The sequence below is a fragment of the Acanthochromis polyacanthus genome, chromosome 14, assembly GCF_021347895.1.
Source record: "Acanthochromis polyacanthus isolate Apoly-LR-REF ecotype Palm Island chromosome 14, KAUST_Apoly_ChrSc, whole genome shotgun sequence".
Taxonomy (NCBI): domain Eukaryota; kingdom Metazoa; phylum Chordata; class Actinopteri; family Pomacentridae; genus Acanthochromis; species Acanthochromis polyacanthus.
This window is the reverse complement of record NC_067126.1, coordinates 23,787,629-23,802,487: the sequence shown is the minus strand read 5'-3', so window position 1 is coordinate 23,802,487 and position 14,859 is coordinate 23,787,629. Positions and strand designations below refer to the sequence as shown.

General features: G+C 40.6%; 1 protein-coding gene across 1 annotated transcript; it reads right to left on the bottom strand.

Annotated features, from left to right (window-relative positions):
• Positions 1-2,159: 2,159 nt before the first annotated feature.
• Positions 2,160-5,626, bottom strand: cryba2b (crystallin, beta A2b). The gene is made up of 5 exons (XM_022217768.2): positions 5,510-5,626; positions 4,499-4,686; positions 3,430-3,571; positions 2,894-3,036; positions 2,160-2,531 (listed from the first exon to the last, which is right to left on the bottom strand). Exons 2-5 carry the CDS (start codon positions 4,654-4,656, stop codon positions 2,384-2,386), a joined length of 591 nt encoding a protein of 196 aa, XP_022073460.2. The 5' UTR covers positions 4,657-4,686; positions 5,510-5,626; the 3' UTR covers positions 2,160-2,383.
• Positions 5,627-14,859: the final 9,233 nt, after the last annotated feature.

The following is a 14,859-nucleotide window of genomic DNA, read 5'->3' as shown; positions in this document are numbered from 1 at the left end:
TTCAGTCTCTCGATGTGCAAAACTGATAGAGACATACCCCAAGTGACTTGCAGCTGTAATTGCAGCAAAAGGTGGCGCTTCAAAGCATTAATGCAAGGGGGCCGAATAATATTGCACGCCCCACTTTTCAGGTTTTTATTTGTTAAAAAAGTTTAAAATATCCAATAAATTTCATTCCACTTCACGATTGTGTCCCACTTGTTGTTGATTCTTGACAAAAAATTACAATTTTATATCTTTATGTTTAAAGCCTGAAATGTGGCGAAAGGTTGAAAAGTTCAAGGGGGCCGAATACTTTCACAAGGCACTGTAGATATAGATATAGATCAAAAGTAGACACTAACTACTGCTGCTGATACTGGCACTGCTACTGCAACTTGTAATACTTTTACAAATGCTGATACTACTTCTACGATTCTAACAGCTATTTAAACTACTACTGCTGCCTGTACTTTTAGTATTACTACTACTGCTTGTACAGCTATACTACAGCTACTATTAATCGTCTGGTATTTGGTTGTCAAGCTGCTAGCTAGTGTTTTGCTAGTGGCTAACTATACTGACAGTTAATAGAAACTTTGAGGTAGAAATGTATGCAGAATTCTACTTGTAGGGGGGTTGTAATTATTCATTGTGGATTTACTGATGATCTAGTGCCCTGGTAGTTGAGATAATGATGAGTTGTCATTTTGTCATGATTCATTGCACATGGGTTGGTCACTTTGCAAAAGTGAACCAAATACACACCAAGCAATACTCAGTGAGTATCTGTACAATTTGAGAATGGGTTTTGAAGGCCTATATAAAGGCCCAAAAAAGGCCACCATTGTTAGTCCAGTGAACAGCATCATGTCGCGTCTATCACATGAACAACGTCTCCGGTCACTGGGTATGGTGGAGGACGGTTTGAGCTACAGTGATGTAGCCAGGCGTATGGGCTGTTCCCAACCCACAATCAGAAGCCTGGTCCAAAGCATGCGCCGACGGATTGCTGCCTGCATCGAAGCAAATGGAGGCCATACTCTGTATTGACTGTTGTGACTTTGTGTTTGGCAGGTGCCGTTTTCTTTTGTGAAATTCTTTATTTTGAAATCATTCTTGAAACTTTAGATTTTTGTTTCTGTATACCAATATGCTAAACAAATGATTCATATGAGGAAAATCCAGTTTTGGGCTTCAAAATAAAAATTATGTTGAAAAATATGGTCTCAAAGTTTTTAATGACTGTCAGTGTAGTTAGCTCTCATAGACTGGAAGCTCTCAACAAGATTTAACAATGAAAAACAGCCAAAAACTATTCTTACCTATGAAAAGTCATTCCAAGTTGTGATTCATATCTATGCACACTAGTCTGGTCTGATGCAGTCTCGATGATGACGTTTCACCAGTACCTGAGAAACCAACTACGGACAGTTACATCCTGAGAAACGGCCACAGTCTTCTTACAGTAAAGGTACAAAGCTGCTCGTCTTCTCCTCTGGCATCAGGAAACCTCTTCGAAGCTTCTTCAAATCCAGACGAAACACAATCTAAAGCTCAAACTAATGTCATTGGTGGATGTAGGGGCAGTCAGACAACAAAGTTGCGTTCAGGAGCATTGGAAATCGGAGATCAGTATTTTTAATTTCCAATAAAAATTTGCCCCCACGGAAGATCCGCCACTGGTTTTTCTCAGGTTTACATATCCCCTTGGACCATTTGACTATCAGTAATCTAACGTGCATGGCTTACACAAAACCATAAGTTATATGTTGCTTTTCATGCAGCTTCATTTTATTGGCCATTTTAGCAAATTGTGCCTGGAACTGATGAAAAATAAATAATAGAAACAAATGCAATCTCATGCTCTTGTTTATTGGAAATAAGAATACAATCTGACAAGAACAATATTACACATCCTAAAGCCTAACAGAATCAAATCTTTCCATGTATGTCCGCTAAAAGGCTAAATATGTTGATTAAATAAATACAAAGCAAAATCTATCTCTGGAAACTGCCTAGTTCATAAAGCTGAGAGGGCATCTGATTCATGAATTGACTGATAGCTGAATATAGCCAATTGTTACAGCCAGTTTCTTTAAGTTTTGATTTTTATTTATTTAAATAGATTGATAAACCTGATTGAAAAAAATAAGAAAAGAATACCGACAAACAGTCTCTAGTTTTGAAGAAAAGCCTTTATTTCCTATTTCAAGAACATGCTTTAGCATGGTAGTAGAAGTAGGTACTTAGATATCCATACATGCAGAGCCACAGAGTGATAGAGAGAGTCTGTCCATCTACGATTCTGTGACAGCAGACTGTCCGGGGTTCAAGTCGAGGAAGCGATTAGGGGGAGAGTTTATTTTGTTCTCAGGTCGGGTCAGGCAGGCAGAGTGAAGGCTTAGTGCTGGATCCTACGAATGGACTGCACCTGGTTGGTGTGAGCCTGGGTGCTGTACTCGTTGTAGTTTCTGTACTCGCCTTGGTGTCTGTCTCTCTCCAGGATGTACTGGTAGCCACGGTAACCAGGGAACTGGTAGGCCACCCAGCTGCAGAGGAGGAGGAGGAGGTGGGGGTTAAGTCAAGGTCAGATGCAATTCATCATATTAGACACACCAGGAGATAGAAAGATTTCAGCAAATTCAATGGAGCTACAAGACAGCTTACAGGGTTTTTTTTTAAAAAAGAGAGGAAGTTGACGTGAAATCTACCTCAAGTTATACTTAAAATGAAATTTGCTAAAAAAATAATTTAAAGTAAAAATAAAAAATTAAACTCAGATAAATACAAAAAAATATGCATATAAGGAAAAGCACAGTGGAGATGAGACTTCAGCCTTCAAACAGGGAAATTCTAAAGGCAAGAGACTAATAAACAGAGTAATAAACAGAGAGGAGGGTGTATAACTTACGCTCCCGAGTTGACTTTGATGGAGGGCACCTCCTTGCTGCACCAGCCCATGGCCTGTAGGGAGGGGTAGTCATCGCACATCTCAAACTTACGGCCCTGGAAGTCCTCACACTCGTACAGGGTCACCTTGCTGTCACTGTGGTTCTGCAGAGAAAGACAAAGATGTGATGTGATGGTGCTGCAAGAGTGCTGTCAATGTGGTAATGGACATTGTCATCTAGAATGTGTGTATTTAGATGAGAACAGAAATTAATCCACAGAAACCGTGTTTTAGTTCAAGTGTCATAGTACGGAACTATTCAGATTACAGTTTGCATATTTACAGAAGAAGAGATTTAAAGGCCAAATTAACTGAAGCTAAAACAGGATAAGAAGTGTCATAAGAAGTGTTCAAAAATTAGCAACACATCTGCAGGATTTAAAGTTATAAAGTCTATTACATTACAGAGGGGTGGGGCGGGGAAGTGAGCCAACTGTGGCAGTTATCAGAGGTTGACTAATAAAAAGAGAAATTAGATGAAGGATTGGGGAACTTACAGCGCACTTGATAGGTCTGAAGGAAAGCATGTGCTCGGTTCTGTAGCTGCTGTTTCCACTCCAGGCCTCGTAGCGAGGATAGTCTCCCTTCTCCAGAATAAACTGCTGTCCCTGGAACTCTGGGTACTCATAACCCACCCAACTGCAGAGGGAAAAAAAAGAGTAGAAAAATTAGCTTAAATGTGCCAAAGTGAGTAAAGCACCAAAATGAAAATCAATAAATCAAGACATTAAAACCAAAAAAGCTTCAAAATGTACACATCAACCTATAACAAATAACTAAATACAAATTACTTTTAATGCAACAGTCCTGCACCTGTCTTTTTTTTTTTTTTGTCAAACAACGGAGTCCAACGCCCACAGAATGGCCTCAAGTGAAAACAACATGCAGCTTCTTTTGTGACTGGGAGCACAAAGCAAACATTAAACAGTGCTGCTCCTGCCTCCACCGCTGCTGCTGTTGTTGCTGCACCCAGGGCTGTTTATCTGATCGCCAGTCAGTCAGTCAGCCATTCTGGCTCACAGCCGGCAGCTGCACACTGCCAGCTCATATCACAGCAGGGTCACACATGGATGCATGCACACACACATGCAAACGATACATGCCAGCTATAATAGCACTGTAGGTTGTAATTTGTAGGGGTTTTTTTTGTGTGTGTGATTCTGTCCTTTTTACTTGTTGATTGGAGTCAGTGTGTGAGTCATGTCTGCTTTAATCAGACTTTTTCAGGCAGATAAAATTAAAATTACGAGAGAAGTAAACAACATAAATTTGTTGGATATTGCTCTTAGTTATCCATCACAAAATGGAAATTAACATCTTTCATAAGGCTGATATAAACATCTAAGTGTATAACTTTTAACCATTTTCAGCAATCATTATGACTAAAATCTGACCTTGTCATAAAGATTTCAGAATTTAAGTAAGGAAAAACACAAATAGGCAAAAAACTAGTCCTAAAATCCAGAAGATTGAAGAGGTCAAGAGGTCAAGGTGACCATATATGCAAAATGCAGAACTTTTTGACAGACGGAGAGACCAGAAAGTACACCAATAGCATTGACTTACGGTCCATTCTCAACCTTGATGGAGCGGATCTTGTTGAAGCCCCTCTCCATGATGTTCTGGCACTCCAGCATGAACTCACAGCGCTTTCCCTGGAAGTTCTCCTCCTCCCAGACTGTGATCTTGAACTGGCCCATCTGCTCCATCTGTTGAGTGTTCATGGCTCCTGCTTCTCCCTTAGGGGTTACTCTCTGAGGAGGGGTTCGAAAATGTGCGTGAGGAATAACAACAAAATCCCAACAACAAACCTGCATGTCCCGAGTAGGTATCAGCACGTGATGAGGAGAGTCACTAAGCAGTTTATTCAGGTGACATTTACCTGTTGCTTCTTAAACTAAAATTCTTCCGTATTAGCTTACAGGTAATGAGGAACCAAAACAGCCAGAGGTGTCAGAAGAAATGAAAAAATTCCACTCATTCATCATGTTTCCATTCCCTCACAGCAGAGATTTGTCTCTGTTTTCATCTATGAGATTCAATCTAGAAGCACAGACATGCATCCAACTCATAAACTGTGCTATGTAATGTAGCAGCAGCAAACTACATATCTGTAAGTGAAAGCTTAGACGCATGAACACCAACTGCAGCACACTGTTAAGTCTCCTACTGAAAGATTTATTAAGTTGTACGATCAGTTGCTGGGGATCTTTAGTTTAATTTCTTTTACAAACAAGATAATTAGCACATAGGCGGTTGTAGAAAAAGGCTTGTATGATGTTTACAGGTCAAACACAAGCACACAAATCAGTTGTTCTTGCCAGCTTTCTCCACTAAAATGGATGCAAAGCAATAAACCAGCTGTCCCTAAAAGCAGGAGTGTAAAGTGGCCTCTCTGCTTTTACAGTTAGCAAATCAAGTCTTCTTCTACGTGCATCTATGGAAGTCTATCTACCAAATACACAGTATGGGGAGCATCTTGGTGGCTGTCGGGGCTCCACCCCAGTACACAGAGCTGCTCCCCCCTGTTTGCAGCTTCTTGCAGCTAAGTCTGAGGCAGTGTGGTGAAATACTTACAGACGGTACTGAGGTGGGACAGATCCAGTATAATCAATGTCGGGGAAGAGACCCTCGCCTGCGTTTTTATAGGGCCGGGCCCCCTGGACCTGAGCCACTCCATTTGCCCAGCAGCCTTGCACACTCAGCAGCTGAGCAGGCCTGCTGAAAGGGGAGCATTAGCCTCGCGCTTTGTGGAGGCTCCAGAGCACCATTGTCCTCAGAGCCCCAAACTGACTTAGTCATCAATATGGCAGCCACGGTCAGTGGCAACCTGACCCAGGACTATACAATGGTAACGCACTGACACAACAGTTTGATTGGTGTAGCAGGATAATAGACACATTCTGGGAGCTGATCCCCCGTCTCTCTCTCTCCCCCCTGTCTCTGCTGTAGGTAAACTGGATCCTAAACTAGAGGTGGTATCCCACAGTGAGGACGTGTACCATTTACATTTAAAAGGAATACTTAACTTCTTCTTCTCCAGTGGATCTAGAAAGAGTCAACTGGTTGAAGTGCTGTAATGAAAAGCTGCAGTGGTCTTTTCTTAGAAACGCTGATAAATGAGATTCATTAGATATATACTTTCTGCACAGTATCAGAGAACTGATACAGATATTTTATAGCAGACCATCCAAAAAAGACACAGCTTACAGTTCCACATACATTAGTGCTGTGATCATACACTTTAAACATGAAAATATAAAAATCTATTTTGTTGTAAGACAAAGGAAATAACTGTCTTTCAATGAGAAGAATTACAGGATTTAATGGTGTTGTCTGAGTGGCAGGTGAAAACAGCATAACTTGGAAAGAATCTTGTGTTTTATGAAACAATAAATGAATGAAACACATGTGTTTTCACCTTAATAACACATATAAATGCTTAGTGACTATCCTTAATATATCAGGTATATATTAAAGCTCTACCAATCATACCCATTTTATACCCCCAGGATGTGAAATAGCTGCATCATGTAAGATTTCAGAAATCAAACATGACACTGACGTTAAATGTTGGTATTATAATCGAACTGTAATTTAGATTGGAAGAAATGCCAGCTTGTTTTTCAATGTTTTAAATTGTAATGTTCATTCTGGGACTTTTGGCATTTTATGCATTAAATCATTTTAACTGTATTACATTGTTCTTTGGTGTTCTTCACCTTTTGTTATTTTTCCTTTGTCTTTTTGTGGAGCAAAATTACTACTTATATAATTTCTGTCAAATACCACGATTTATGCAATTTCATAAATTATTATATATTTAAATTATGCCTATCATTTGATTCAGCGAACAAAACAGCATTGTATTTGGTGAAGTCAAACAAAATACTGTGTCTATACTGCTGACTGAACACTGGAAATCACTCCTTTCTGGATCCCTTTTACAGTTTAATAATTTGACCACATACTTCTACTGTATTCATATTGTTTTTTTATTTAGTCACATATTAAAGAAAAATATAATACAAGAGCATTAAAAATGACCTCAATATTGTGTCAAGAAAAGTGCTGTTGGGCTCAGTGATGTATTTTCCTTCATCATTGGTGACATCTAGTGGCAAACACGATTATTACCTCCAGGTTGGCAAAGACAGGAAACTGAACATTAAAATTAAAATCAATATTCATGCTGTGCTTTGGTAAGAATGTGCTTGAATTTAGTCATGGCAATAAAGTCATCTGAACTGAAATGAAGTGATTGAAACACAGGGCTGCACTGTTTTTTTTAAAAGGTTCATTTTATTGTCATTGCATCAACAGGAATATACTAACACCCTGCTGATTTAACATTCAGATTCAGTTCACTATATACAGTAAAGGACTCAACTAGTCTGGTATAACTGTGTGTATGCAGTGTGTGTGTGCATGTGTGAGGTCCACCTGTGGGGCATGTGTTCTGTTTTCTTGTATGAACAGCTTTCTCATTGTCTTTTGTTAACCCATTCATTGTCCTTCTCTCTGCATGTGTGTGCATTAGTGAGTGTCAACCTGCTTGCCCCCCGAGCAGGTGATGAGCAGGTGAAAGGGAAGGCTTATATAGACACAGATGTTGTGTGTGTGTCTACTTGTATTACTAATTTTGTGGGGACATAACAGTTTACACAGTAACACTGACCCACCTACTTTTTGGGGAGAAAAAGAAAGTCCCAGTGATGTAAAACATAAATGTTAGTAAGATGTTTTGGTTTAAGGTTGGGGGTAATGTGGCGTGTGTGCGTGTGCGTGTGCATGTACATGCACACACATGAAGACGCACAACTCATTTCCCTGTTAAATATAGCTGGTTCAGTTTGCATATGTCCAGGGCGGCATAGTCCAGTACAGAGCTCATACAATACAGTTCTACTTTGAATCCTTATCTGGCCATATAACAAATTTCATTCATTTCTTCCAACTGGTCACATAATACCTCTGCTTTACAAGACAAATATATTTTTTTTTATCATCAAATACAGCACTTATGGCCACCACTCCAGTCTTACTACATGTAAAAGTGAATTTATGCTGCACTGACCTTCACTAAAAACATCATTACCATTGTACACTATATTGCCAAAAGTATTCACTCACCCGCCTTGACTCGCATATGAACGGAAGTGACATCCCATTCCTAATCCATAGGGTTCAATATGACGTTGGTCCACGCTTTGCCGATATAACAGCTTCATCTCTTCCTAGAAGGCTGTCCACAAGGTTTAGGAGTGTGTTTATGGGAATTTTTCACCACTCTTCCAGAAGCGCATTTGTGAGGTCACACACTGATGTTGGACCAGAAGGCCTGGCTCTCAGTCTCCGCTCTAATTCATCCCAAAGGTGTTCTATCAGGTTGAGGTCAGGACTCTGTGCCGGCCAGTCAAGTTCATCCACACCAGACTCTGTCATCCATGTCTTTATGGACCTTGCTTTGTGCACTGGTGCACAGTCGTGTTGAAAGAGGAAGGGGCCAGCTCCAAACTATTCCTACAAAGTTGGGAGCGTGGAATTGTCCAAAATGTCTTGGTATGCTGAAGCATTCAGAGTTCCTTTCACTGGAACTAAGGGGCCAAGCCCAGCTCCTGAAAAACCACACCATAATCCCCCCTCCACCAAACTTTACACTTGGCACAATGCAGTCTGACAAGTATCGTTCTCCTGGCAATTGCCAAAGCCAGACTTGTCCATCAGATTGCCAGATGGAGAAGTGCAATTCATCACTCCAGAGAAGGCGTCTCCACTGCTCTAGAGTCCAGTGGCAGCGTGCTTTACACCACTGCATCCCACGCTTTGCTTTGCACTTGGTGATGTATGACTTGGATGCAGCTGTTCGGCCATGGAAACCCATTCCATGAAGCTCTCTGTGCACTGTTCTTGAGCTAGTCTGAAGGCCACATGAAGTTCGAAGGTCTGTAGTGATTGACTCTGCAGAAAGTTGGTGACCTCTTGGCACTATGCGCCTCAGCATCCGCTAACCCTGCTCTGTCAGTTTACGTGGCCTACCACTTGGTGGCTGAGTTGCTGTCGTTCCCACACACTTCCACTTTCTTATAATACAGCTGACAGTCGACTTTGGAATATTTAGGAGCGAGGAAATATCACGACTGGATTTGTTGCACAGGTGGCATCCTATCACAGTTCCACGCTGGAATTCACTGAGCTCCTGAGAGCGAGCCATTCTTTCACAAATGTTTGTAAAATCAGTCTGCATGCCTAAGTGCTTGATTTGATACACCTGTGGCCATGGAAGTGATTGGAACACCTGATTCCGATTATTTGGATGAGTGAGCGAATACTTTTGGCAATATAGTGTATATCTGTCACTGTGTGTGTTCATGCGTTAACACGAGGACAGACTGCCTCACTTTGACCACTGACTCATGTCGTACACAAAGGGCAAGGTGACACAGGATCAGGAAGCAGAGGAAATGTTTGACAGACTTTCACATGCACCTTAATTGGTCTTTTCTTTATTTCATTACTCAGATGGATTTTGTTTGCTGGAAGTCAAAAGTTCATCTTTCATTGATTTTGACAGTCAAATGCAAAATATTTGTGTGTGCTTGTGTAAAGGTCACAGAGCACCGATTATTTCACAGAAGGACCAGGTGCTGCTGACTCTTACTTCATCATTAGCTGTTGTAATCACAGCTTTCAGTATGAGGAGTTCCAAGTCTTATTCTGTCTTTAGGCTTTTATTCATCTTGTTACATCATTAAATTGTTTTTTTTAAGAAGTGAAGTTTACACACTTTCCCACGGGCAAGTGAATGCTTTAGGTAACATTTTACAACATAGCACACAGTTTACGATGTAATTTAGTCTTACGAATGAGGTAAGAATAAAATACTAAGGCTACAGATGACGAAATAAAAGAAAAAGCGGAATCCTTGAGCCCTACAGTGAGAGAATATGGTGTCCTATGGAGTGCATTTTGCCTTTATTGTTTAAGCCCACTTGTCCTCTTAAGGATGGATTTAGTGCAAATGAGTATGAAGTCCTTCTGAAAGATCACCTTTGTCCTATGATAAAACAGTTCTGCCCTGCTGGAAATGGTTTCTTCCAGGAACAATGCTCCCATCCATAATGCAGGAAGGATCACTGAATGGTTTGATGAGTATGAAAATGATGCAAAACACATGCTGTGCCCTTCACAGTCACCAGATCTCAACCCAACACCTATGAGAGATGATTAGACAGCGATCTCCACCACCATCGTCAAAACACCAAAGGAGTAAATGTTGGAGGACAGTGTGCCATCCCTTCAGTATAGGTCCAGATACTTGGAGAACCAATGTCTAGGAACACTGAAGCTGTTCTTACAGTGCACAGCGGCCCAAGAACTTACTAAGACTTTGTATGTCGTTTTTAGATACTCCATTGTCACCAGGGAAGCTTGTCTTGATCTTGAAGTCACTACATCCTCATGCCAACATGCACATTCTTGTTAGGATTGAATTATACAAACCACCTCATGCAAAACAACATCCCTCAACACCAGACAGCAACTAAAGAGGAACTTGATATTCCTCAGGAAAGTAAAAAAAAAAAACAAAAAAAACAAACAAAAAAAAACTTGCACTTCAGTTTTGTTCCCCAGCACTGTGCCTTGTAGGAAAATGAGGGGAGGGTGGGGAGGGAGAAATGGAGGTAGCAGCCAGCTTCAAATTGTCTAATTGAAAAGTAAACATGGAAACAGTCACTCATTACATTATAGCCCACATGTCTCATGCTGTGTTGAAACATGCTACTCCATCAACCCCAATCCACACCTTTTATTTTGGCTGAGCTGTTGTAGCTACCTGCTGTCTTTACTTCCTAGGAATTCAGTATGAAAAGGCTTTCATTGAGTGTTTACTAACAGCTTGTCTCCACTACTTTCTGCAACTAATCCATTTTAATGTAGCCATAACCATATAGTCTCTCTTTTTTCTTCTTTTTCTACCTGTAGATTGGTTGCAGTAGAGGAAATGTGTTAACACTGCTTGTTTTCTGGGTCAGAGTGAGTCTGAACTATTTGAATAGTTAGTGAATGCACCTGAACACACACACCCATCAATGACTGAATGCAAGCACACATACACACATACATATACACACACAAACTCTGACACACATGACTGTTTGTCCATCTGCACGCTGAAACACACACACACAGACACACATGCTCGCTGACATGCAGATTGCCCTGAATAAATGCCCTCCTTCAGGTGGAACGTTACCGTGGAGACTAATCCAGGTGAGGATGATGTGAGCAGGACATCTGCTCGTACCACCTCCATTTGTCCCCGCTGTCGTCCGACCAGACACCTAAGCAGCTGGATTTGCCTGCAGGGACAAAGAAAAACATGGAGAATGACTGTATAGATTAGAACATTTTGTGTGTTGGTGTCTACAAGTCATCGTTGTTTAGGTAAACTGGCAGATAGAAAGACAATTGGTATTAAATTGTGACAACAGTCACACACACACACACACACACACACACACACACACACACACACACACACACACACACACACACACACACAGTCAGTTGTATAAGCAGACAGATAAAAGAACAAGATACACAATGGTAGCCTGAGGGAGCAAGACAAGATTCCTTTCTATTGATTTGTAAAGAAAAACCCCTCAGCTTATTTAGCTAACTTTTCGGAGATCTCAATTGTTGACTTTCCATTTTAACCCGCCAGCAGTCGTTGCACCATTAAAAAGTCAGAGAACGAAGGTAAAGGATAGCCAAATGGGAGCGGGAACAGGCCCTGGGCATTTGCATGAGTCTTCATTATCAGTAACTGTCAGAGGAAACAGCACACAGCCTACAGGCAGAACATACACACAGACACAGCCTGTGGGAAGCACTCACTCCACTCCCCCATTTACAGATATAGAACCAAACAGTTTGGCAGGCAGCACAAATGCAATCATGTTGCTGCTGTGCAGATACAAACAGTGTCTTAATGGTGCTGTTACAGTATAGCCCTGCAGAGCAGAGTTCATGGGGTCGCAGCAGGCAGCAGGTAGAGAGTGCATGTGTTCCTCACAGTCAAGTCGGGTTTAATCAGTTCTATTCAAGTCCCAATAATCTGTGTTAGCTAAAGTTGTGCTTTATTATACACAACATCGTCATTGTAGAAATACTGTGAAGTGGAAAGAAAGGAGGAAACTCAGTGCTAGAGGGGATGGATGGGTGATAGATGTAGCAGCAGCAGAAATATAATATGGACAGAGTTTCAGTGCTGTGGTGCAGAATTTATGCTAAAAATCCTTTTTTTAATCACACTTCTACACATGTATTTTTCAAACCCCATAGCATAAAGTGGATTAATGGCATTTGTGTGTTTGCTACCTCTGTTCACTTTTCATTTCTCAATACTTTAAACAAGGAATAAATTATTCACTTGACGTTGCTGAAGTATTTGCAAAGGTGAGGGATTTCTCTGAGTAATGCAATATAAAATTTGATGAGAGTAACCTCAAAAAGTATGAGTTTGGATAACAATGAATTAAGAATTTCTGTTTCCAGAGATGCTTTCACTTGCATTATACAGTATTTAAAAAACTGTGTATTACAACGCTTAGTGGTAAAAGACTAAACTTGTAATGTACAGAAAAGAAAGACTGAATCATGTTAGCATTGCCATCTACCAGTGTGTCTGCAGTTTTTAGACAGATAACATGGTGTCCTTGAAGTTCTGTCATTTGTTTCATGCCAAGGAAAGGTGATGTTGAGTATTATTACTAAATGATACATGAATATATATATGCAATCATTCCCTCCTGCCACCCTACTGTTGTGTACCAACTTCAGGTAGAAGACAATCATTTCAAAAATGATGATGATCACATTTTATTAGTGCTATGTTCAAGGTAGTTAGAGACAAATCCTCCATGCTGAATCCTAAACAAACGATCTGTCAGCTAATGCGGCTTTGGAGGGTGTAGCAACGGCAGGACCAGTTGGGACAGTCATTCTAAATTGGGGCAAGGTAACCAGGATACTGAGGAGTGTGAGCTCTCCCTTCCTCTGCCTTTAAACAAATATTGACTGGAGATTCAAGCAGAGGCAAATAGGCTCTCAGGTGAAGAATGACATACAGGACGGACTTTCTCATGATGCCGCCCGCAAGGTGATGATACAGACGTGAGATGTTTTGTAAGATAATGAAGAGTGATGGGGATTTAGCAGGAAAACAGAAACAATGTCAGGGTGATCATTTGCACCAAGTGCCAAAAGTACAGAATATTAAATGTGAGCAGTAGTAATGAGAAGATAAAAGGTGGATGTGCTACACTGTTGGACAGCAGTATTACTTGTTAACTTTTGCTCAGATGAGATCCAAATGCAGGAGGGGAACCATTCTGAATCACTTTTAATAGTGTGTTTAATTGTTGTTTCTCTTTTAGCCACGTGATTAACTTTTTTAAGCACTGACAATTGAGCATGGTTGAGTTTTGCTCTTATGTCATTTTTGACTCATAGGTATGTAGATGATATTTAATGTAACATTTGAAGGGTCTTATGTTTGAACCTAATCTTTGGAAAGAATATTTTTTCATTTGAACTGATGTAAACAAGGCATGTAAGCAATTATGTTGACATATATGATGATCTTTGTTACTCTGAATGCCGTAGTCACGTTTCTGAAAGATGATAAGGGTGTAGGCTGGACCGTAGATTTAGAAACATTCAAGCTAATCACTATAACATTAGAAATTTTACAATGGTATTCTCCTTTTTATTAAAGTAGGCTCGTATGCCTACATCCATGTCTTGTCAAACCAGGGAAATACTTTGCTTCAATGGATAAAGTACAGGTGTATGTTTAACTAAATGCGTATGTGAATGATAAAAATGACAGATGGCTTGTATCAGATGGCTGCCGTGTGTGTGAATGTGTGTGTGTGTGCACGTGCTTAATGTCTAGTTAATGATTGACATAACCTCCCATTAAGCCCATCTCTCTGCTCTCTGCTGTTCGCCTGGAGTCTCACTTCATGACGTAGGAGACGGGCAGTGATGAACAGGCCCCCAGTGGAAAATACATGCTGTCCTCATGAATGTGCCAACGGGAAAATGATTATCAAAGAAGCACTAAACGGAGATACAGAGATTGTTGTCCCTGCCGTTGTAAATGTCAACCTTTTCAGTACATATGATATCAGGCAGGGGCAATTTAAGCAGACACGCAGGGACAGGTACAACCACTGAGCGAGAATAAACACTGAATGACCATCAACTTTCCAGTCTTTCCAGCGTAGTGTCAGTTAGAGGTTTGGCTGTATTGATACAGAGCTCTTGTCTCATTGGTCTGAACACACAGGTGTGCCTGTTTGAAGGCAGCTGGTTTTGTATGAGCATATGGACTGATGTGGGATTCATCTTTTTCTTTTATGTAAAGACAAGAAAATCTAGCACGTTTTCAATTAATGCATGCATTACAGCTGGATTTAGCTGCTGTTACTTTCCTTACTTTACTCAACAGACACCTGTTCAATGAAAGAATATTTAAACTTCAAAATTTGGATACGTGATTGTGACTCCAGTATTGAGGCAGCAAGTTAGTCGAAAGCTGCCATTGCTTTGTTTAGAGCACTGGCTGCTGCCAGCTGTATGCAAATAAGACAACCTACCTATTCAGGGGAATATACAACACACCTGGTGTCAGTTACTGAGCACTGGTATTATCAGCATGTCATCTCAGAGGAGTAATGGTCCTGACTCCATCTTTTATGTATTTTCATTTCTAAAGACCTTAAAGAACCCCAGACCCATTTGTTCTGCAGTGTGGCAGCAGCATATGGCTTTGCTCATTTGGTGCCACTGATTAAAAGACAGTGAATTCTTAGCAGAATCTTGTGGTAATATAGCCCTGAAAACAAATTGCCATC